This window comes from Nestor notabilis, unplaced genomic scaffold (genome assembly GCF_000696875.1).
Source record: "Nestor notabilis isolate BGI_N333 unplaced genomic scaffold, ASM69687v1 scaffold804, whole genome shotgun sequence".
Lineage (NCBI taxonomy): Eukaryota > Metazoa > Chordata > Aves > Psittaciformes > Psittacidae > Nestor > Nestor notabilis.
This window is the reverse complement of record NW_009923986.1, coordinates 16,281-41,650: the sequence shown is the minus strand read 5'-3', so window position 1 is coordinate 41,650 and position 25,370 is coordinate 16,281. Positions and strand designations below refer to the sequence as shown.

Sequence of the window (25,370 nt, the reverse complement as noted above, 5' to 3'; positions counted from 1 at the left end):
GTTAGTAATAGACTGACTTGTAGCAAAAATAAATGCATGGGCTTTACTGAAATGTTTGTGTACTTGTTCATTAGTTTACATCTTTTAGAGGTTGGGACTAGTACCCACTGATGGCATTAGAAAAATTCATAGTCCTTCAGTTACCCATGAGTCAGGCTATAAGTTGTAAAATGAATGGAAATCCTCATTTACTGAATGAAGGCAAGTGGGATGGGGCTTTCTGTTCTTTTAACTAATAGGTGATATATGTTATTGCCCAGGTGAAAGACTTATTGACAAGAACGGTTGAAGCTTTTGTGAAACTTTTTGATCCTGAGGACAGAAATTGCCCACCTTTGTTTAAGATGGAATTGACTCTTGATGACCAGAAAATAGAGTTTTATCCAAGCTTCCAAGACCTAGAAGAAGCAATTCTGTTTATAGTAAATCGCATAGGACAGACTCTCCAGGTGTGCTTTTATCCTTAAATATGTAACTGTGAGGTTGCTCAGTGAATGAAAATAAAAGTAATTTAGAACTCTGACTACCATGGTAATAGGAAGCAGAATGCAACTTGAGGTATTTATTTTTCGTGAGCATTCTGCAGGTCACATTGTGAATCTTGATGCCCAGTGGAACTCCAGGCTCTGAAACTCATTTTTGTATTCCTTGTTCATAAAAAATTGGTGTACCTGCTACTGATAGTTTTAGTCTGCTGGTTTAATCTGCAGATTTGTCTACAAATGAATTGTCTGCCTGTTCATTAGAGAGGTTCAGGCTAAAAACCTACCCAGGAAATAAAACTAGATAGAAAATAAACTTTTTGTTTTCTTATTTGGTATACTTAGAAAACTTGAGAGTGCCTTAAGTACAAGTAACCACGTCTTCTAATTTATTTATATATTTATCTGGAACATTGAAAATTAAGTAGTCTTGTTGTGTATACTTGTTGTGAACCAACATTTTGCATAGAAATACAATCAGCACCTTAGTTTATATGGGTGATGATTTACAATAAACTTGCATTCGTTATTAAGATCCCCAGAGAAAAATAGAGTTGATATTCTTTTTCCTTCTAAGAAAAAGAAAAGCCTAAAATCTCTTAACAATTGATACATACAATATCTAAAGATTTATGTCTTACGAACCAACCTGTGACTCCAGGGAAGACAGCCTTTCTGGGAGCTTTAGCTATATCCCTGTGGACTGAGTATTGGCCTTTAATCATATATAATGGTACTTTGAAAGAAGTATTTTGCATTTAGTTTTATGTGTTGGCACATACGATAGAATTTTCTGTAAGATTGGGTAATTATTTTTTGTCTGTTTTATGTGTTTCCTGTTAAACTGTTCTAATTGGGAAGAGTCATTCTAAATGTGTGTGAAGCACCTGACCTTGGTAACAATTAGGGTCTTATACTTTTCAGTGTCTTCTGCAGATTGTAACTTACTCTTAAAATACATGTGTTCTGATATTGCTTTTTAAACTAATTAAAACTTGCACTTAGAACATCCAAACAGTACGTTCTTGGCTAATGGGAGACACTACAACTCTGGACGCTGAGCTTCCTAATCATGTTTTAGAATGGGCCACATCTACACTGAAAAAACGTATCAGAGACAACTTAGAGGGTCCAAAGAAATATTTTGAAAAATATGGTGAGTGTTAAAAGTGTGTTTAAATAACTGTGCTACTTCTTTGTAATAAGTAACTTACTGGACAGTGTATGTGTTATAATAGTATTAATCCAATCTAATTGAATTGTAGTTGAGAAGTATGGCTGGCTTGTAGATGGAACTGCACAGGCACGAGTAGACAGATTTGAAGCAGAAGAACACAGTTTTGAGGACTATACTGCTGTAAGTTTTAGTTCTACATTTTATCTTTAATTTTTACTATACATAGAGCAATAATCAAAAGGAAATAGAGGATAAGGAGTACTTAACCTTTAGCTAAAAATTGTGTTGACTACCTACAAATCTACAACATTAAGTGTTTTTTCTCCTAAAAGTCTGTGGTAAATAGAAAACAAAAATATTGTCTTCAATGTATAATACTTACTCATGTAGCCAAGTATTTAAATAAGAGCTCTGAAGTGTAAAATCTACTGTTTTTCTGAAGTTAATAGATGAATTCTTTACCCACAAGAAGGAAATCTTGAGTTTACCTGAGGTGGCTCATTTCCCTATGGTCTATTTGAATTCTGAGGATTTAAAGCAAGGTTTGGCAAGTAACGCAGACGCCTTTGCAAAAGTGCTAATGGATAGAATAGTTGCAAATTACAGAGAGGAAAATGAAAAGTAAGTAGAATTTTCTGCTTGTGAATGTCAAGTGTTAAATGCATAGTAGATGCATGTAGAAGAAATGCGAACATACCATACTCCTGTTTAATGAAGACTCTTGGCTAACTAATGATGTCATGCAAGTTGCACCAGCTGATGTATTTTTTCCTCTGTTTTAGACTCAAAAACTGGTAGGGGAACTTACTAATAGACTTGGAGCTAAAAGATCAAAAGGCTTCATTACTACTCTGGCTTTTTAAGTGTAAAAACCAGTACTACTGCACTGTCAAAGAAAAGACTAACTATATTCTTTTATTACATGATAGATACCTCTAGATTTTCATAGATAATGGCAGGTAATAAGACTGGTCAATTAGAATAGAACAGAATAGAATAGATTTATTTCAGCTGGAAGGGACCTACTGCAATCGTTTAGTCCAACTGTCTAACCAGTTCAGGGTCGACCAATAGTTTAAGCATGTTACTGAGACCATTGTCCAAATGCCTCTTAAAACACTGCCAGGTTTGGGGCATTGACCACCTCTCTGGGAAGCCTGTTACAGTGTTTACTGCCTTCTCAGTAGAGAAATGTTTCCTAATGTCCAGTCTAAACTTCTCTGGTACAGCTTTGAACCATTCCCATGTGTCCTATCACTGGATACCAGGGAGAAGAGATCAGCACCTCCTGCCTCACTTCACTTCCTTGGGAAGCTATGGAGAACAATGAGGTCATCCCTCAGCCTCCTTTTCCCCAAGCTAAAGACCAAAGTCCTTAGTTGCTCCTCACAGGAGATGCCTTCCAGCCCTTCACCAGCTTTGCTGCCCTCATCTGGACCCATTCAAGTACCTGACCATCCTTCTTAAATTTTGGGGCCCAGAACTGCTCACAGTACTCCAGCTGAACCTGCACCAGGACTGAGTACGGGATAATTCTCTCTTTTGACAGGCTGGTTAAGCTGTGTGTGATGCACTCCAGGATGCGGTTTGTCCTCCTGGCTGCCTGGGCACACTGCTGACTCATACTGAGACTGCTGCCCACCAGCAACCCCAGATCCCTTCCTGCAGGGCTGCTCCCCATGCTCTCCCAGTTTGTACTTGTGCCTGGCATTACTCCATCCTAGGTGCAGAATCCATCATTTCGACTTGTTTTATCCCATTAATCATAGCCCAGTGCTCCAGTCTGTCTGGATCCCTCTGCAAGGCATCCCATCCTTCGAGAGAGTCAACAGCACCTCCCAGTTTGGTATCATCAGCAAACTTGCTAATGATGCATTCAACTCCTGCATCCAGGTTGTTGATAAATGTATAAAGCAGAGCTGTCCCTAGAACTGAGCCCTGAGAACAGCACTGGTGACCAATTGCCAGCCAGGTGTAGCCCCGTTTACTACAACCCTTTGAGTTCTGTGCTTCAGCCAGTTCTTTATCCAGTACACTGTGAACCCACTCACCCCACAGCTGGACAGCTTGTCCAGAAGGATGCTGTGAAGGACAGTACCAAAAGCCTTATTAAAATGCAGAAAAAACTACATCCACTGCCTTCCCTTCATCCACTAGGCAGGTGACCTTAGCATAGAAGGATATCAAATTAATTAAACAGGACATTAATTTTCAGGTATGGATTAAATTGTAAGTGAAGTCATATTAAGTTGTTTGGTTAAAATGAACAACTATATTCAAATTTTATAGTGATTCCATATTACCACAATGACAAAATATTTATGAAAGTGTTTGTGTGTATGCCAGTGATACTGTACTTAGGTTCATGTCCTTACCAAAAGTAATTGAAATATTGATTGCAAAACAATACCCCAGAATCCAAACAAATCAATTGTTGCAAGTTAAGAAACAGTATTTTTCTAGACTGGCTTGGTCATATTCCCTATTTTGTTTCATAAAGTAACAGAGTTGGTGTGGGGGGAGTTAAAGAAGTAGTTTGAACTTTTAATTCCATTAAAGTTGAGCTTGAAGCCAGTCAAACTCAAACCTTAACGTTTTGATATTTGTGTAAAATAAATCTATAGGATATGCAGGGAATTTGAAGCCATTAAGGAACGTGCATTAAAAGTTCCTGAGACAACAGAAGAAATGGTGGCAACAGTAGCTTACATAAAGAATGTCAAAGCCAAAGATACTAAGGACCTCTTGTTAAGGATCAAGGTAAATTACTCTTTTGATTCTTAATCTTTTACCAAACATTCTGGCCTGTACAAATATAGAATTCATTCTGGATTGCAGAGACTTTTGTCTGATCATGGTGCAGGTATAGGTAAACTGTATCCTCAGTGTTACTTCAGACCAAATGGGGAAGTCCAGCTCATTCTTTGCCATATGCCTTTCATTCTTATTCCCCACACCCATGTGTTCTGCATGTTGGTAAGGAAATGCAGCTTTTAATAAATCATAGCAGATTGTAAGACACTCAGTTTGTTGCTCGTACCTAGAGGCTTACTTCATAGCTGCTTAAAAAGCTATTTGTGAAAATGTAACACACAAGTGTAAAAGAATATTATGTGTAAAACCAGTCATAACTTTGAGCACACAAGAAGCAATTTACTCTTTGAGCAGAATATAGATGATGTTACATTAGCAGTAGTGCTTTGTGTGTGCTCACAGAACAGAACTGTGTAAGGTATGGGTCAGCCAAAAACATTACTGGATAAGAAGCTCTTTGCTATATGTTGTGATGATATGTATCAGATTTTCTGTTATGCTAATAGGTCGGTAAATATAACACTTTTATTCTGAAAAATTTATGGGGTTTATGTTTTTAATAATATTAGGATTTTTGCATGTAGATTTACAGGCCACAGGAATCATATTTAGAGAAATAAGCTGATGAACAGGGCAGATATTTGAATATTTTTTAAATATGTATTTTGAAAATTAATATTCGGTTGGCTGAAATAGCTCTGAATTCTGAAAAGTCCATGAAATGTACACTTATGTTTTATCTTTTTAGATAACATTGTCCTACCCTGTATTCTAACAGATCTATGAGACTTAAAGTTTTGTGAAATCTCTTTTCACAGAAGTGCTCTCAGCAGTTGGATTACTTCTTAGATGTTTTTTTATTTGCTCCTGAAGACATTGCACTGAATGCAACAGTTCAATTATGGCCAAAGAGGATTGACCCTATTTTTGATGAGCATGATGATGTAAGAGCATTTTCTTAGTTTATGGTATATTTTAACTTGTTAGATTTTTTACATTACATGAGCTATTAATTTCCTTAGCAGGCTAAATGTACCTACACATATAACGTGAATCATACTAACTTAGACATTCATAAATAATATATTTCCAGATTTTTTTATATCAGTAGAGGGCTTTCTGTGGAGTAATTTCTTAAAACCTTCATCAGGTCTTACTATTATCCTAATTTGTTTGTGGTCAGTACTAGGTAATTCATAGGAAGATGAAAATTTGCTACGCTGCAGTTGACTAGTACTGAAAATATGATTGCCATAATAAGGCCATAATAAGAATTAGTGCTCTGGACAGGAAGTCATTTAGTTAAAATGATATTTTGTTCTCTCAATAAAAGAACAGTAGGCATTGTGGTTTTGAGGTAGCTGTCATTAATAGAAAATATGCAACATCTAGTTTTCTCTGTGTGACTGTACATTATTTTCTTCTGCTTCTCTGTTCATTTCACTAGCATTCATTCTGTCTGGCTGAGATGGTTAAGTCAAGCCTTTAGGCTTGACTCAAGGCTCTTGCCTCTTTATAGTAATTTAGAGTAGTTTTAATAATTTCTTATAAAAATGTTTAAGAACTAACAAGATGAGAATCTATGGTTTTGGGGGTTTTTTGTTTGGTTTTTTTTTGTGATACTTTCCTATCTTTTGTCTGACTGCTGCAGGAGGCCTCCAAGGCAATCATAACTGCTATGATTACTGAGATAAGGGTTCCATGTTAACATATAGGTGTTGCACACACTTAAGTGTGACATTTAGAAAGCAACTCCGGTAGTAATTTCAACTGTTGTGAGGATAATAACTTATCTGGATTGTTTATTTTTGGTCTGTTTGTGCTAAGTATTTAATTTAGATGGTACTGTGTATGTTAATTATTGGCAGGACTTAAAACAGCTTTTGTGTTGCGTTTTTACCATTTAAAAAACCCACAATTGTTTTGCAGCTGATTGAAAAGTCTAAACGTAAAGGAGAGGAAGAACTAATGCAGAAACATGAGAAACTAGCGATGGAATTAGAAAAGCTGACGCATTCTGTGGCAGAGTTTGAAGAGTATTCAGAACTGCATCGCATGCAACAGGTCTGATTAACATTTAATGTAAAACACACAGAAATGTTTTGTATATTGAATACACAGGGATCATGGAAAAAACCTAGAATTTAAAGTAATCAGTTATGTTAATAAATATGAACTAAACCATCTAATATCTTCTTGCCACAATGAAAAAATTCAGAGAATGAATCCTGCCTCCTACCCCTTACGTATTACATTGGCAGTAACATTTGGCAGACTGGGGGAAGTTTACTGTAAAGTTGTGCTTGGATTACCTGATGGGTAATCCCAGCAAGCACTAAGATGTTACACATATAGAAGTGAATGTAGGTTTTTTACTCTGGTTTATATAAAGCATGGAATTCTGGCCCCAGTGACATTAATTGCAAATAACATCAGTAAGATCAGAAATTCCTTCCCTGTTTTTAATATATTGAGGAACTGAAGGAGAAAATAGTGGGTTAGAAAGAGTGATTGGTAGCAATTTGATTTTCTTTTCTTTTTCCTTTTTTTTTCTACAAACCTCAAAACTTCATTTTTATGCTAATGAAGAGCAGGCCACTGGCTCCAAAACTTTGCACATTTCTAGGAGTATTTTACAATCACCAAAGCATATCTTGCACTTGAAGAACATCTCAGTTGTGCTTACAAATTTTGTTTTCTAAAACCAAAATACTTCAAAGCACAAAACAGAAATCCTAAGGTAATAAATCCCAATTGCCCTTATGACATGTCAGGTACATAAACATGTGTATGCCTGCCTCCTGGAACAGTGAATGTTACAGCTCCAACATTTTAAAAATGGTTTTTTACTCTTAAATTCAATAATGATAAAACCAACTTTATTTTTCTTAGTGTTAATTTGGGTTCTTCTCAGTTTATCTACTGAAGGGTAAGATGACAACTTTTTAACTCATGTTTTCTTAAATTTTAATAAATACAAAAGCTTTTTATATTTGGATATCTTATTTTGATAACTGTTCAGAGCATAACTTAGTTATCTCTCAAGACATACGTTTATTTTATTTCAGTATGTGGCTGATGTGAGGATGTTACAGAAACGCATACAGGAGGCTGATGATACAATAGCTATAATTAATAAAGAAGAGACTCTGCTCGAATGGAAAATGAGTGAATTTCCAGCCCTCAAAATTTTAAAAACTGAGATTGAACCATATCAGAAACTCTTTCATCTTATACTGAAATGGCAACGAACAGAAAAAAGGTAATTTAGCTCTTGAAGCTAAATGAGGGAGAGCAGGAAAATATTCATGCTGGGTTTGTTCATGTCAGATGTAGAATATGGATTTGTTTTCTTAGAAACATCTACTTGTTATTAGCAATCCAAGTATAATAGTAATAAAAATTACATGCCAGGGTTATTATTTTTAATTCAGCTAGAAAAAATATCAGTTGGTTTATTTTTTAATGAAATGCAAAGAAGTGTATTGCATACCGGGTTCTAACTTTATTGGTCATGCTGGTGAAGCCTATAATAAGAGGAACTCTGTGAAAGAAATGTGTTATAAGCCATTTTATATACCAGACCAGAAACAAACTCAATTAGAAAACTCGTAATTTGTATGTAATGAAAACCATTTTGAACCTAACAGCTGTCCAAAATGCCATGTAGATGTGCTCAACAGATTACATTGCTGTCTGGTGGCTAGATCCTGTCACGAAAACTGTAGTATGTCTAAGATAAGTGAGATTATTTGCCAGTTTCTTCATTCTTTAGAAGTTATAGCATGATGTGGCTAGGAAGTATGTATTGTTTTGAAAATACAAAGGCCTAGTATATTTTGATGTCATATGTTGATCTGTATCCAGAGATACAGATAACCCACATAATATTTTTCAGTCCATGCAGTTACTTGGTTTCAGTATGTAATTGACTTCAGAGAATAACACAAATACACAGAAGAGTGTGATCAAGCCACCTCTAGTTGGGCCTTAGAATTTTGCACAGAATGAAAATAATTGGGAACAAGAGCTTTGGTCTAATTTAAATAACTATAAATCTACATCTTGTTTGTATTGCAAAACAAAGTTCTAATTATTTCTGGACTTCATTTGTTGTTCTAACTTTGTGGGTTTTCCCAGATGGATGGATGGTACCTTTATGGAACTAAATGGGGAAAGCATGGAGTCTGAGGCTGATGACTTTTTTAGAGAGATATACAAAATGTCAAGATTCTTCCAACAAAAGCAGAAGAAAATGCAACAAGAGAAGGATAAGACATCACAGCGCAAACCTGTAGAAGAAAAGAGAGGAGAAACAAAAGCAAATCCAGCTATTGCAATGTGTACTTCTGTTCTGGAGCAAATTAAAGATTTTAAGGTAAGAAAAGGTGAGGGGTATTAATATTTGGTGCTGAGGGACAAACGTCAGGATGCATGATCCAGTGTCAGAGACTTCTATTGTTACAGAGAGAGAGATCTGAATCACCATTTCCAGATTTTACTGTCCCTTTCATTTTAATTAAATTGGATATTTTAGATATCTTTTTAGAATGTGAATTGTTAAACAGTGAACATATAAAGGAGAAAAGTAGTTTTTCAATGCAGAGAAACGTTTAAGGATATAGTTGGGAATTTTGAAATGGGATTTAGATTTTATGTTAATGGCAGCCCAGTTTAACATAATGTAGCTGAAAAATCAATACTTTTCTGCTAATACTATGCTTAATAGTTTTATATTTCTTCTTCAGTAACTGACTACAGTTATTTAGAAATGGAATGGGGAACTGAATGGAGCCATCTGCACTTCTCAGAAAATATGTTCATGTCATCAGCTACTGCAGCAGAGTATTAAGTGTGCATCAAAGAGGATTAAAAAGTTAAGAAATAATACACACCACAATTTTTACCTTATAAATGTTTTTCTTTAATTAGGAAAACATTCCCACTGTGACTATCTTTTGTAATCCCGGCATGAAAGTTCGTCATTGGCAGCAGATGTCAAATATAGTAGGATATGATTTAACACCAGACTCTGGAACTACCCTGAGAAAAGTTTTAAAGCAGAATCTAGAACCTTATTTGGAAACGTTTTCAACTATAAGTGTAGCTGCAACCAAGGTAAGCATAGAGAGAGGTTCAATAGTGACAAATGTGACATCAGGTCTCTTAGTGATGGCTTTCATTGCTTTCAAGATTTTTTTTTGTCTTTACCCTTCTGCAACAAAAGAAATTTGGTGAGACTTTGGCCATTAGATTATAAAAGTGAGTGTGTAAACATTTGTATCTCCTGTTGCATCATTAGTATTTCCCGAGTGCTTTCTGTGCACTAGAAAATGATACACTAAAATGAATAATAACAAGAAGTTAACTTATGCTGATAGAAGTACAATAGCTTATTCAGCTAGATACACCTATGTGTTGAATTAGTGAGCTGGAAAAAAATAATGCAGTGACTAAAATGAGCTATTTTCTTTTTAAACTGTAGGAATTTTCCTTAGAGAAAGCAATGCATGCCATGATGGAAACCTGGGACTCGATTTACTTCAGTACAAATCTGTATCGTGATACTGGTGTTCATATTCTGTCTGCGGTGGATGAGATTCAAGCTATTCTTGACGATCAGATTATGAAAACTCAGACAATGAGAGGATCACCTTTCATCAAAGCATTTGACACAGAAATCAGGGTATGATGTGTACGGGGTTTTTTTAACCATTTTTGTTTGCAGGTTAACTATAATGCCAGTGTATGCCAATTGTATTGCAGCTTTATTACCTGACTTGTTAATGAAATGCTTGATTTTCAGCAAGATTCTTTTAAGTTCATATAAGTCCTACTTACTTTATTTCTGTGTTGGAATTCCATTCAGATTTAAGTGCAACCAAGAGAACGTGATCATTTTTTTCATATGTTTTACAAAATCACTATTTTGATTAGTGTCTTCAACATTGCTTCTCAATAACTGAAAATTATGTTTTTATTATTTTTCATAATGATTTTTATAATTTTTCATAACAATTAGTGATTTAATCATTGAGTTTTGGACTCAAATTTTGAATATAGTGTTTTCATCTGGGCAAGGAAACTTCTTGAGGGCTGGGAGAATGTTTTTTTTATTCAGGCCTCTGAACAAAGATGGGATCACTTTACACTTGCTTTTGTATTTGCAGGGGTCTAGAGTAGTCTTTGTGGTGCCAACACCTTTACTACTGACAGGAGAGAAGCTGGTGAAATTGCTCTGCTGTTACCCTCCCTATTTCTTTGTTGGTTTACATAGAAAATCTTTAGGTTAAAGCAGGCTCAGTGAACATAGATAGTATTTACCCTTTATAGGCAGCCTCTCCAGCCTTTTCCAGAGGTATCTTCTATTGTCCACTTTAGTGGTGGGATACTGGGCTGGCTGGATCTCTGCTGTGATCTAGTGTGGCCTTCCTGCTATTCGTGTGTCCCTGCTGTAATTCAGCTGCAAAACAGGAGCTGTGGGGAGATGAAACAGAATTTGTCACTGCTAGCCTCCTGGGTATTGCTTAACCATCAAGTTGTTAAATGATCATAGCACTATTAAGGTAATGTTATGGTAACAGTCTTTAAAAATTTACTAAGGAATGGGAAAGTCGCCTAATTCAAATTCAGGACATTACTGATGAATGGCTGAAAGTTCAAGCACAGTGGCTGTATTTGGAGCCCATTTTTTCTTCTGAGGATATTATGCAACAGATGCCAGAAGAGGGTCGTCTCTTTCAGACTGTGGATAGACACTGGAAAGATATTATGAAGCATTGTGCCAAAGACCCAAAGGTAAGGAAAATATACAGCACTAAAAGGGAACAGTAGCTTCTCTCTTCTGGTCAGTGCTTTTGCTTTTAGAATATATACAGTGCTCTACTACATCAGTTGCCTCAGCTTGTTGTACATTATTTGAATAACTTCTATGGTTTAAAGTATCTTATTTATAACTTACAATTTGGTGCATGTTGTTACAGGTTCTCGTTGTTACTTCTTTGGTTGGATTATTGGAGAAGCTTCAGAACTCTAATGAGCTTATGGACAAAATCATGAAAGGGCTTAATGCTTATCTTGAGAAAAAACGTCTTTTCTTTCCCCGGTATGATGAGTTTGGGCTATTTAAAAAAAGAAACAAATCTGAATGTTTATTTTGTTGTGATAAGGTCAGCCTTTAAGAGACCTGGATAACACAGTTGGCTTTTTTGTTTTGCTAAATTTATTTTTTTTAGCTTCTTTTTCTTGTCTAATGACGAAATGTTGGAGATCCTGTCGGAGACTAAGGATCCTCTCAGAGTTCAGCCTCACTTGAAGAAGTGTTTTGAAGGCATTGCTAAACTAGATTTCCTTCCCAATTTGGATATTAAAGCAATGTATAGTTCTGAAGGCGAGCGCGTGGAACTGATTTCAAATATTTCTACTTCTGAAGCTCGAGGTGCAGTGGAGAAGTGGTTAATTCAAGTAGAAGATGTTATGCTGAAGACTATACATGATGTTATTGCTAGATCAAGAATGGTATGGTGTTTGTAACAATTAACTGTGGCACAAATAGGCCTTTTTTATTGTAAGGCTGTCTATTCTCTTCTCAACACAAGAGTTGATGAGATTATGGGACCAGGATAACATGACTTGTAGTTATAGACCAGGGAGATAAGTAAGAGTTTAGTTTGAATAAGAATCAAGCCATTTTCCTCTAGCGCTGGATATAAATTCTTTTAAAATATAAATTCTTTTAAAAGCTTGGCAGCAATACTGTGTTTATAGGGTATGTCACCCAACAAAAATTATTTAGGGTTTTTTTATTTAATTACAAGTTAGAAATGCAACACTTGTATTACATGTGCTCCCTCCTAAAAAAAATCATTAGCCAGAAAATGTTTCTTTGTGTGAAGTTAGGAAGTTGTGAATATTTACATAATAAGGAAAGATAATGACAAGAATCTTTAAAATTATTTGATGTCATATTGCAAATCCAAGGCAAAAAGAGCATTTAAAAATTTGTTTTGACTTTGGAAATAGGCAAATAATATTTTTTAGCCAAGGATATTAATAGGATCCCATTGTATGCTTTTATATTACATTATAATATATGTGCACTGACACTGTATTTGTATACTGTGTTTAACTCAGGCATATATAGAGACTGAGAGAAAAAGATGGGTTCTGGAATGGCCTGGACAAGTAGTATTGTGTGTGTCTCAAATGTTCTGGACAAGTGAGGTACATGAAGTTCTTTGCAATGGACCAGAGGTATTTTGTAATGCATTATCTTTAAAAAAAAAAACTTTATAAATTTTATTTCATTTCATCTAATGTATTTTACTTAATCAAATATTTTTTCTACAACCAAAATAAAATTTGTAAAAGGATCGCCATATGAGTTTGATATGAGTTTATGTACAGTGATTTATACCTTTGATTCAGGTACTTCAATATTCTTGTTTAGAGCAAGTATAGATTAAAATGTAGCTTTGCAACATAAATGCATAACTGTGAATTAGAAGTTGATGCAAAAACATTGTAAACAATGTAACAATTGTAACATTGTAACAATAAAACAATGTAAAAGAATGGCTTAATAAGCCATCTCCATAGACTCAATGGCTTAATAGCAATCTCTTCATGCTTAGTCAGCATGAAGAAATCTGGAACACTTGAAACTGTCACATAATCAGTTTCATAATTACCTTTTTTCTCCTAGGGTTTAAAGGATTATTATGACACACTTCAGCTTCAGCTTAATGATATTGTAGAGCTGGTAAGAGGCAAATTGTCAAAGCAAACAAGGACTACCCTGGGTGCCTTGGTTACTATTGATGTTCATGCTAGAGATGTCGTCGGGGATATGATTGAAAGTGGTAATTATCTGTTAAAGCATTTTTCTTCACATGTTCCTTAATACATAGTTTATTAAAAATAGCTAACCAATCTGATTTTGCTGCCTAAAACACAGCAGTATTAAGATAGATATGCAAGGATTTGGATGTGAGCATCAGCATTAATCATTTCAAAGCTGTTTTAAATTTAAACCTAATAGAAAATCCAGTTACGTAGAACACTTTCTATGATTGCTTTCAATTCTGTGTTTGTCAGGCGTGACATGTGAAACAGACTTCCAGTGGCTTGCACAACTAAGATATTATTGGCAATGTGAGAATGCTCGTGTCTGCATCATTAATTGCAATGTCAAATATGCCTATGAATACCTCGGAAACTCACCACGCCTTGTCATCACTCCTCTTACAGACAGGTGTTACCGCACCTTGGTATGATCTTCCACCAGTGCTACTGAATACTGTATTTACTATAGTATTTCTTAGCCATACATTACAGCCATACTTTTTGAGCTTGCAGTTGCTGTCAGACTTAGGTATTTCTGTTAAAATGCAGTTTTCAAGGATTGCAGTTTCTATAGAATATTGAATGCAAAACTGACTTAGAACAACAAATCTGGACAGCTCACCAACTTGACTGAAATATTAGTGTATTGTTCTGTTGTGGATATCTTTAAAATACAAACAGAAAAAAACACCCCAATATTTTTATTGCTGTCTAGATTACAAGAACACAAAATCCTTTTCTGATGATCGCTATTGCTAAATAAAGTGGAGAAGGATCAACTTGTGATTGTATTGTTCCTAAGACTAGTACAAGAGTTTGACAATTTTCTAGTGTCCCTGCTCTTGTTAGCGATGTTGATTATTGTACTGGTCTATCCTCAACTAAGCTGACAACTGAAAGTTATCAAAGTCATCTCAGATATGGCTTTTCTGACTATACTGCAGTTTGTTTGGCTGGAGTTTTACTACACACGTATCTTCCTCCTGTTCTAAGATGGTAATTTTCATGCTGTGGAGACCTAATCACAAATTCCGTAAGGTTTAAGAAAGAAAAGGTCAAAAAGACCTGACTGATGCATTTGAAGATACTTTTTTCTTTGCCCTTTTCATAGCTTCCAATTTTTATGGCATGTTTGTAGCTGCTGCTCAGTACCTATTTATCAAAACATTAGGGTACATTGGTGTGAGCAGGAGATGCAGATGGTAGTCTGTTTCTTTTTTAGGCTTACAGACCTTGAACCTTGGAGCAAAGCAGTTGGTAGCCTGGCATTCTGGCAAATGGAGGTTATATCCTTTGTCCACAAGGTCTTAAAACAGTATTCCCAGTGCTTGTCGATATAGTTGTGGCCCTGTAACTGTGGTTTGGAAGCCAGATACATCTGAGGTTTTGTTTAGAGTCTGAAGCTGTATTGTCTTCTGTCAGATGTTACTCCTACTTCAGTGGAATATAGGAGGGAATATATAATGGTCAGTAGAACACACATGCAACAAAAAGGGGACAGCATAGGAAAGAAAAGGACAAACAGATAAAAAAGAGTAGCAACCAAGTTGCTGCATCACATTTAATTTGAAAGATGTATCTAAGCAAGAACAGAGTTTGAGTAAGCAGTCATGGTCATGATGATAATAAAATTGAACTCTCTTTTACGGTCAAAATTCAATTTCCAAGCTGTAAGTAAATTTCAGCTTTTTTAATTAATATATCTATTTATTTATTTTTTTATGTCAGGTACAACAACAGTATGAAACTCTCTAGTGCAATTTAAGTTAACATTTCCACTCAGAATAATTTTATATGAATGAAGTATGAATAATTTCTGTACACTATCTCTGTTTCTTAGATTGGAGCCTTTTATTTAAACCTTGGTGGTGCCCCAGAGGGTCCAGCCGGGACAGGCAAAACAGAGACTACCAAGGATTTGGCTAAGGCTCTTGCTGTTCAATGTGTTGTTTTCAACTGCTCTGATGGCCTCGACTACCTGGCAATGGGAAAGGTAAACAGAAAATAAATGCATTCTGTATTTTGTTTTTAAGGATGAAAACTGTAGGGTCCCTGCTTTGCATAGCCACTTAAATAAATGTGGCAGCTGTGGTCTGCTACCCTTGGATGTTATATACTGGTCTCTACATGTGTTTAGTTTTCTGTGCTTTATGAAGCCCTATTAAGTTGCTAATTAAAACATGAAAGAAACAAGAGTTCACAGGATCAGAATCTTCTGATTTAACTTTCTTTAGAACCAAAAAAAGACTTTGTTCTTCAGTACATCACTGATCCTCGCTCTAAACCAGCTTAGATACTATTATCATAATTGTATCTCCCATGTAATTAAACTGCCAACATGATACTCTTAGTTTCTTCTGAATCTGCTAAGTTTCTGTTAGTGATATTATTGCTGTGCTTCTTCATTTGCAGTTTTTCAAGGGTTTGGCTTCATCAGGTGCATGGGCATGTTTTGATGAATTCAATCGCATTGAACTGGAAGTACTGTCTGTCGTAGCACAGCAGATCCTGTGCATCCAGAGAGCTATACAGATGAAGCTAGAAACATTTATTTTTGAAGGAACAGAACTGAAACTTAATCCCAACTGTTTTGTAGCTATTACTATGAATCCAGGCTATGCAGGACGTTCTGAACTTCCAGATAATCTGAAGGTAAAATAATAATGTACATACTTCTGCTTAAGAATGAATTCCTTCCAAAAAAATTGAGGGACGTATATTGCTGGTGTTAGTTCAGCTGTACCACCTGGAATATACACATATACTTGTTACGTGATTTACACACACTAGGCCTCTCCCCCCACCCCAAGTACTATGTTCTTTTTGAAGTAATTAGAAATAGTTTTTAATTTTCTTGTGTCTGTTAGTGGTTTTCATGATTATTTTTCCAGGCCAAAGGCTGTAATGTGTCAGGCTGGGGGTAGATTATAAGATTGGATGCTAACTTTTTTAAGATGGAGGGCTGTGTTGGAAAAAATGCTTTAAGAAAGTATTTTTACATTATATTTATTGTAGTCTTATTTAAGAGGTGTTAGCAAACTACATTTAATACATGTAATGATTTTGCTTAGATTACCTGATCAAATAAAATCTTTGAGGTGATTGTTTTGACTAGGTTTGTTGTTTCATTGAGGAAGCTTGGCTTTAGCAAAGTAATCCGGAACCTTTTGGAACAGCATCTGTTCCTTAAGCCTCAACATGGCACAGAGTTACTGGGCCAGAGAAAGTTGCCACAGTGGGAAAAATGCTGTGAATGCAATGCAGAGTCAGTGCGATGTGAAGAGTATTACCAGCTGCAGATTACTTGAAGGAAGGAAGTGTATTCTCTCACCTGCTATGTGCAACCCCTTCCTTTGCTTTCTGCTATGTCAGATGTATCCATGTAAGGCACTGCATTCTTGAGACAATGATGGGGGAAAAGAGCTGGGAGAAACAGCGCTTTTCTGCACCAGATTGTTCATTGAGGTGGATCTTGATGGTAGCTTGCTTGTATTAGCGTCCTAGTGAATTATAAGCTGCAAACATTGGTAATTCCTCTATTTCATTGGCTCCCAAATGTTCTGCAGGCCACTGCTTTCCACTGTAACTGTTTTAAGTAATCCACAGCTTACCTAATCATGCTAAGCAGTACTTCATTTAAAATGCTATTACTGTTTTCAGTTAGAAATGGTATGATCCATCACCTGTGAAAGTTCTGATTTACTTTCCATTCCTCAATAAATCATTTAACAATATTTCTGTGGGTTGTATTTCAGGTTCTTTTCCGAACAGTTGCCATGATGGTTCCGAACTATGCTCTGATAGCAGAAATTTCACTCTATTCATATGGATTTTTTAATGCTAAGTCACTGTCAGTGAAGATAGTCATGACCTACAGGCTTTGTTCAGAACAGCTTTCCTCTCAGTATCACTATGACTATGGTATGCGAGCAGTTAAAGCTGTGTTGGTGGCTGCTGGGAATCTAAAACTCAAATTTCCCACAGAAGATGAAGATATACTGGTGAGTTCCTGAGGGAATAATTCCTAAGGAATTTTACAGATGCATGGAGGTCTGAATTCTGAAGGCAGTTCCACCACATCGTGTCACATTGCTGATCAACATTTCTTTGTGAAATGAAGATAATAGAATACATGCTGTGCTTTCCAGTGAATCACAGTTGTGCTTAACTGCCTATTGAAGGCACCATCTAATTAATTAATTCTTATTATATATTAGATTATTTTATTTGCTGTACAGTTTATTCTGTGTTTCTAATAAGAACAGTAAAATGTAGATTTGTTTCCTGTAGCTTCTGAGATCAATTAAGGATGTGAATGAGCCCAAGTTTTTGTCACATGATATACCTCTGTTCATGGGTATAACTAGTGATTTGTTTCCTGGAATTGAGCTTCCTGAAGCAGACTATGCTGTGAGTATGCGTGTAACTTTTTCTTGGCCATAATCATTGTGGGTTGTTTTGGTTTTAACCAATGGTAATTAATACAGTAATTTGTGAGTTATTGCAAGTTAAGGAAAATTACTGAACATTTGCAATGAGTTGTAGTACCAAAGAAAATTCTTGTCTCTGTTCTGAGTATAATCCATATCTGAGTTCCCTTACATCCAGAAGGGTTGTGTAAGACACCCTGCAGATCCAAAATTGACCTGCAGGTTTACCAAATTTTAGGGTCTTTAGCTGATTTCTTTCCTAATTTTTGGACATAATCAAGTGAGGTTAAGCTTTCTGTTTGTACTTTCTTTTGTTTATACGACAATTAAAACATTGCTCCTTTGCAGGAGGTGTTGGGAAGATGAGCATGTTGGAAAAGACAAAATGATTAACTTTAAAAATTTACAGTAAATACTAGAGTCTTGTTAAAAGCATATTGTTCCAAAGCACACTGTTGGTTTCCTGATGGTGATATGCCTTTGACTCAAGACCAAAACCATAGTTAACCCTTGTTCCAGCATATGTAGCATATGAAGTGGAGAAGTGATTTTTGTTTTTTTCTTTCTGGGGATATTTGCTATATTCTGGTTAATAGTATTTTAGTTATTAATTATTTTGAAACCCTTATTAATAAATTAGATAAATAGGAGCATAAACTGTTCTACTGTAGTCGAAGACAGAAATGTAAATTGTAGGAACGATAAGATTGCAATCTGTTTTGATTTTAGGATTTTCTGGAATGTGCCAACGAATGTTGCATTCGACATAATGCCCAACCTGTAAAAACTTTTTTAGAGAAAATGATACAGACATATGAAATGATGATTGTTCGACATGGGTAAGATTCTCATTACTCTTTCACAGGAAGCATTTTTTGTAATTTTAGCTTATACCATAGTGGTTATTTATTTCAAGTATAAGTGGACCTAAGGGTGGCAAAATGTTTCTGTTTATGTTGAAACAGTTGATCACCAGTACTACTTTTACATGTCCCAAGATTCTTGTATGTTTGGGGAATCGTACAACTCTTGATATCAGAAGTAGCCTCACCTGTGTAATGATTTTAGGTGCAGATAGAGAATCATAGAATAGTTAAGGCTGAAAAGGCCCTTAAGATCATCTAGTTGCAACCTCCCTGCTGTAAGCAGGTACACCTCATACTAGATCACATTCCCAAGGCTCTGTCCAACTTGTCCTAGAACGCTGCCAGGGATGGGGCATTCACCACTTCTTTGGGCAACCTGTTCCAGTGCTTCACCACCCTCACAGTAAAGAACTTCTTCCTTATACCTAGCCTGAACTTCCCCTGTTTCAGTTTAAACCAATTACCCTTTGTCATTACCACTACAGTCCCTGATGAAGAGTCCCTCCCCAGCATCCTTGTAGGTCCCCTTCAGATACTGGAAGGCTGCTATGAGGTCTCCACACAGCTGCTCTTATCCAGGCTGAACAGCCCTAGTTTTCTCAGCCTGTCATCTCCCTTTGTATGGGAGATGCTCCAGCCCCATGTCATCCTCGTGGCCTTCTCTGGTCTTGTTTCAACAGCTCCATGAGGTCTTAAGACTCCAGAAGTTTGGTTTGAAATATTAGTTATCAGATCTATCTCTGCCATTTTCTTCCTAGCTTGTATTACTGAATAGCAACTGTGTGGAGAAAATAAATACAATACGACATTGGCCATATGATTGCTAATATTCAGCTTATTAATTATTTTTTCCAGTGTGACATTGTTACAGTTGCATCCCTCTGCTGGGTGACTGAAAAAGCCATTTTAAAATATGGATGAAGAAAGGTTGTTCGATGGTTTTTCTTACTGTTCTTACTATGTGTATTCTTCCAGAACTCTGTTATAAACTTGTACTAGACTGAAAAGAAACTAGAAATTAATCTTTAATTCTGCAAATGAACTAGCGTGGCAGTACATCTGTTTTAGAGGACAACTTGTGTACAGTGGCTGTGCAGTCAGATTTACATGTACAAATGAACTGGGTTTGCCTAAATGATGTTTCATATATACAAGTCAGATTTAATTGTTCTGCTTTTTGAAAATTAGGTGGAAAACTGCTTTAAGCATCTGAATGATGCAATTGGCCTTCATGTGGTCTGTAAAAGCCTAAATTGAGAGGCAAATTTATTAATAGCTTTTCTTTTTTCATCTAACAGCTTTATGCTGGTAGGGGAACCTTTTTCTGGGAAGACCAAAATTCTCCATGTGTTGGCAGATACACTGTCTCTTATGAAAGAGCGTGGTTATGGTGAAGAAGAAAAAGTAATTTTTAGAACCGTGAATCCAAAGTCAATCACTATGGGTCAGCTTTTTGGACAGTTTGATTTGGTATCCCATGAGGTAATGTATGTTTTAAAAACAGCATGTAGTAATTGCACACCTTTATCTGTTTCTTCCTCTCACATGTGGTAGCTTTCCAGGGGTTTGTATGAGTGTACTTGTGTAAGTGTGTTCTAACTTCAGGTTAATTCCTGGTGTCATTCACAGCTGTTTTCAGGAGGCAGGAAGGGCAATTGACAGTGCTCCTGCTTCTGTTTTTTAAGTCCTAATTCCAGGTAGCATTTCTTCATTCGTTCCTTGGACTCCACACAGTGTTTATAGGGCTGTGCTATAAATTAAATTACTGGTTTGGTTTTAAGGAAAAAGAAACAAACATACCAGTATGAGTTTAAGACTAGGAGTTAATAATCCCATCTTCTGCTTTGTAGTATTTCTAGTGCTTTCCTTTTTTCTTTTGTTTTTTAGATATCAGACCTCAATTATTCTGGATAGTAAACCATTGAATGCATAATTTTATATGAACAGAGATAAGAATACAAGTATAGGTTTTATTTTAACTGATACTTTTATGGCTTGTTTTAAGTTAGTGTATAAAATGTGCAGTACCGTGTGTATGAAGTTATGTAGGCTTGAATATGCAAAAAAAAGCAATAGCGTTCTGAGGGTCATTGTCCTAATATAGTTGCATCCATGCTAGGAAATGAGACAAAATGTAACCATATTCATTTCTCTGTCCATTTCTAACCAGTATAATCAAAGTAGTACAAAAACTATCTAGAAAAACTTATGATCTCTTGGGTCCCCAAGCGTGAACCTTATTTTGAAGAAGAAACGATGAAGAAGAGTATGAAATAGTGAAACTTCAGGTGACTCTGGTGAAGAACAGATGCAAGACAGAGCAGAAGCACTTCGGAGTTTCTGTAAATTGTAACTTTCTGTTTGTTACAGTAATTTTTAAAGTGAAAACACCACTAATTTAGAATTTGCTGATGTTGCATGACCCTCAGTGAAGCTTCAAAGTTATGTTCTGCTCTCTGCAGAGCAATAGAAGAATAGTTAAGAGAGGACTGAAAAGAAATGGAAGGTCGTTCTGTTACTTGCAGTTTAAATTGAACTCTGTATACTATGTCTGTCTTTGAATTCCTCTGTTCTCCCCTCCAGTGGACAGATGGTATAGTTGCTAACACTTTCCGAGAATTTGCATTATCTGAGACTCCTGAACGCAAATGGGTTATCTTTGATGGCCCAATTGATACTCTGTGGATAGAAAGCATGAACACAGTTTTGGATGACAACAAAAAGGTATTAGTCAGTGGAAATAAATGTCTAAGTAATGTGACATTTTGAAAATCTTCTTTTACATCTAAAACCACAAATGCAAACAGTGACCTTACAGCACTTTTGAAAATGGGCCTTAGGAATCTCAAAGTGAATATAAAAATTAGAGACGACATTTGAAGTTTCTGTTCTGGATGTGGGTGTGTCAAAATACTCAGACTGGACTTTTAATAAGAAGGAATGGTGGGTCTCCAGCTGGAATGCTTCAGTATTAACAACAGCAGCAGCAGATACTCTTTCTCCTTTCTGCTTGCTGTCTTTTCTTTATTCCTGTAATATGCAAGATTGTTAGTTACCTGTGGTGAACCTACTGGTAGGATAATGTGGAGTACTGTGGTTTAAGTGAGAATTTAGCTAAAGTTTGAAAAAACTGATTGTTGCTCCAAGTGATGAAACATTTTATGTGGCTGACCTTGCCTTTGATTATACTTGCTTTTTCTGATTTTCATTTAGAACTCTCCTGTGGTAGGACATGTAATTTACAACTAATTTTTTTTCCTAATCTTGCTTTTGATTTATTTTTTTTTTTTATTATTAAAGCTTTGTTTGATGAGTGGGGAAATCATTCAAATGTCCCTTCAGATGAGTCTTATTTTTGAAACAATGGATCTTTCCCAGGCATCAGTAAGTTTTGTATTTAATGAAAACATAAACCAAAGTTCAATATATTAAATGTATAATAAAATGAGTTCATATTTTTGCTTTAGCCTGCTACAGTCAGTCGTTGTGGCATGATTTATTTGGAACCTTCTCAACTAGGCTGGAAGCCACTTGTTACATCTTGGTTGAATAAGCTGCCTGAACCTCTTAACTTAAAGGAACACCAAGATCTTCTGCAGGGACTTTTTGATTGGTTAATACCACCAGCATTAAGACTCCGTCAGAAACAGTGCAAGGTATTTTTTCCCATTTTTCCGTGCAGAAGCTTGGTGGCCATTTCCGTTCTGTTACCCTTGGGAGGGAGGGACTGTTGTCTCATGGCAAGCACATTCAGAATGAATATGCAGCAGCCTCCTGTTGTTCCGAGGAGGGCAACTCTTGGGTCCATTTTGGAAAGTTAAAATGATAATCTTAGGTAAGACTTGTAATTTGATCATAGTTGTTACCTTATTCTTTTCAAAAGTAAAGTAAGTATTTAAAACACTGTGGGAGAAGTCTTCCTAGACATTTTTTTTTTCTTTAAAGGTATCATGTTGAATAGGGAAGTATTTTATGTTACGGGAAACATACATGTAGTTCCTTGCAAACTCTGTGGTATAATCCTTAGGCTGTTGCTCTTGTATTGCTGTAGTTATTTCAGTGGAGGGTTTTTTTGTTTCAAGACATATGATTGTAGGGGTCATATGGTACCTGTGGACATGATTAACAAGCTTGATGTCTTAATTTTCAAGGTGAGGGGGGGAAATGATATTTTGAATCAAAGTCAGTGTAAACCTGGCCTTCAAATCTTTGTTCAGAGTTAGCTAATTATCTAGTTATTTCAGTACTTTAGCACCAAAAGATGAACTAACTGAACACATGAAGTCTAATACCCATCTTTTTGTATCTTTTAGGAGCTGGTACCTACAAGCAGTATCAATGCTGTAGTAGCTCTTACACAGCTTTTAGAAATGCTGATTTGTAAAACTGTGCAAGACGATCCCACCAACAGAAACATCCGTACATGGATTATGGTTCGGTTTTTTGACCTGTAGAAAAATGTCTGTCTGCTTCTGAATATGCTGGTTTTCAAAAATAATCAGACTAATCAAAACAACTTTAATTTGGGAATAAGAGATGTGAAACAATTTCACTACCTCCTTGTTCCTTCCCCCCAAACTTTGAACATGCCAAGATGAACACAAGTTGTACAAGTAACAAATATGATTAATGTTCTACTGTTTTCGCAACCAACTGGGATAAATAGTGGTTTTGTAAATGTGCTTTTTAACTAACCAAGTAATTAGCTAAAACAAAGTGTCTTTTTTACCTTAAAGGCAGTAAGCGTTCATGTAATACTGATTGGTTTGCTTGCTGGAGCAAAATTTCCTTGGGAAGAGTGTTTTCTGACAGTTCTATTAATTGGATGCTTTGTCTGAACTTATGAAAAACTGAAAAAACCTGAATGTAAAAAGTAATTATTTAAAATTGAATTAGAAAATTCCTAGATCTTGATTAGAAAATCCCTGAGTCCACATGATTGAACTCTTCTCAGGCTTTGTGAAAAAAAGCTTAGTCAGTGGCCTTTATTTTTTATTCTTTTTTTATAATCATATATATTTATGTATCTATATCTCTTTGAATAAGGTTTTTATTTGCTCTGTCTGTAATAGATTTCTAAATCTCTTTAGACCAGGTCTGTTCAAGGGCAACTTGTAACACATATCTGCTTAACAGTATTTTTCAGAATTACATTTGTTAATCAGACTGTGCAAGGTTCATATAACATGTCAATTTTGTAGATGCTCATCTCTTTGCCCTTGCAGGGTTGCTTTGCTTTTGCCACAGTCTGGTCCATTGGTGGAACTTGTGATGGTGACAGCAGGATAATTTTTGATAATTTCTTGAGGGAAACTTTGGCTGGGAAATCTGAAACAAATCCTGTACCAGAGAGTGTGGGAAAATGGGAGTGTTTCTTTGAAGAGAAAGGCTTGGTCTATGACTACATGTATGAGGTATGATTGATTGCTTTGCACTGACTGAAGTAGGTTCTTACGGTATGAATGAAAGGAAAACAGCCACATGGGTATTTTAACTTTACAAAGTCTGTTGGATGTTGTAAAATGTTGGTGTTGGATTAAATCCCACAGTGCATTTTTCATATTTTTCTTCTTTGAATACTAATGTGCTGACCATATTTTTTTAGAAAATACCAAGATATACACATCAGTTATAATATTGCCTTTATAGTTATTCTCTAGCTAAAGCTAAACTGACAGACTCAAATCTGGTTTCATGTAGAAGGAAAGATGTAGACTGTCTAGAAGGAAAGCAGGATATTGAGCCCATGGGCAGTTAGGTTATGTTACAGTTTTGTTTATAGTATCCATTAGAAATGTTAGGTTATAATTACACTTTTTTGCGTATGTTCTTCTGTTGGGTTCTTTTATGGTTTTGTATGTCTTGGCTGAACAAAATCTTTTACAAAAAGCGAAAAGGAGTCTAAGGTTAGGTATGTACTTTAACACTTTATTACTGAGATAAAGCAAACTGAACTTCTGAAACATTTAATATTAATTTACTAAAATTCATTGTTTTCATTTTTCAAAACTGAAGTAGTAGAGGAAACCTTTCATATGTATAGAAGTAACACCATTCTATTTACATCTATATTTCCTCCTAGTTGAAAGGCAGAGGATCTTGGGTTCATTGGAATACTCTTATTAAAAATGCTAATTTTGATGATAAAAATGTGAAGATTCAAGATGTTATAATCCCAACTATGGATACAGTCCGATACACCTTTTTGTTAGAGCTCTTCATTGCCTATGGAAAGTAAGTTCACTTCAGTGCAAATTTCTGAACTGTTTGTCCTAGGCAGAAATATCTCTTATTCTTTCCCTTGACTTCATTGTTTAAATCAAGCCCTCAAAGTATATTCAGCCTATTGAAAATAGACATTTACTACAAACAATACAGTTTGCCTCAAAGTCCCTTTTTTTCATGTTTTCCTTTTTATGAAGCAGTCTTATTTTAATCCAGTTTTAGTATGCTTGTTCTGGTGATGCCATCATGAGAGCCCAAAGAGTTTTTTTGTATTCTCTTTCTTCCCCAGTAATGAAATACATAGATACATTTATTCACCACCCACCACCCACCCACCCCTTTTAACATCAAAACCAGTTGTATTAACTATGGTCAGGTCATATAAGAGAATGAAATAAAAAACAGCCTCAGGTTAGATTTCAAGGCTGGAAGTTCACTGCAAGGCCAGGGGGAAGGTAACTCCCATGTGTGTCCATACATTCTCCAAGGCCAGTAGAATGAGGGAATGAGAAATGTCTCTCTTTGTCCTGTC

The 25,370-nt window shown here is 35.8% G+C and overlaps 1 protein-coding gene across 1 annotated transcript in view; it reads left to right on the top strand.

Moving 5' to 3' along the window:
- Positions 1-25,370, top strand: part of LOC104399487 (dynein heavy chain 12, axonemal-like) — a gene marked incomplete at both ends in the record, with an annotated part of 46,774 nt that overhangs the window by 5,744 nt on the left and 15,660 nt on the right. The window contains 29 exons of the mRNA XM_010012409.1: positions 261-449; positions 1,488-1,638; positions 1,748-1,839; positions 2,102-2,280; positions 4,284-4,419; positions 5,292-5,417; positions 6,403-6,537; positions 7,542-7,735; positions 8,614-8,851; positions 9,406-9,591; positions 9,959-10,159; positions 11,077-11,271; positions 11,457-11,578; positions 11,709-11,991; positions 12,607-12,726; positions 13,178-13,334; positions 13,570-13,742; positions 15,158-15,310; positions 15,730-15,969; positions 17,073-17,318; positions 17,608-17,727; positions 18,477-18,586; positions 19,912-20,095; positions 21,197-21,337; positions 21,914-21,997; positions 22,081-22,269; positions 22,927-23,046; positions 23,839-24,027; positions 24,696-24,847. Coding sequence (XP_010010711.1) covers positions 261-449; positions 1,488-1,638; positions 1,748-1,839; positions 2,102-2,280; positions 4,284-4,419; positions 5,292-5,417; positions 6,403-6,537; positions 7,542-7,735; positions 8,614-8,851; positions 9,406-9,591; positions 9,959-10,159; positions 11,077-11,271; positions 11,457-11,578; positions 11,709-11,991; positions 12,607-12,726; positions 13,178-13,334; positions 13,570-13,742; positions 15,158-15,310; positions 15,730-15,969; positions 17,073-17,318; positions 17,608-17,727; positions 18,477-18,586; positions 19,912-20,095; positions 21,197-21,337; positions 21,914-21,997; positions 22,081-22,269; positions 22,927-23,046; positions 23,839-24,027; positions 24,696-24,847 — 4,805 coding nt within the window. The remainder of the gene's footprint in view (positions 1-260; positions 450-1,487; positions 1,639-1,747; positions 1,840-2,101; positions 2,281-4,283; positions 4,420-5,291; positions 5,418-6,402; positions 6,538-7,541; positions 7,736-8,613; positions 8,852-9,405; positions 9,592-9,958; positions 10,160-11,076; positions 11,272-11,456; positions 11,579-11,708; positions 11,992-12,606; positions 12,727-13,177; positions 13,335-13,569; positions 13,743-15,157; positions 15,311-15,729; positions 15,970-17,072; positions 17,319-17,607; positions 17,728-18,476; positions 18,587-19,911; positions 20,096-21,196; positions 21,338-21,913; positions 21,998-22,080; positions 22,270-22,926; positions 23,047-23,838; positions 24,028-24,695; positions 24,848-25,370) is intronic.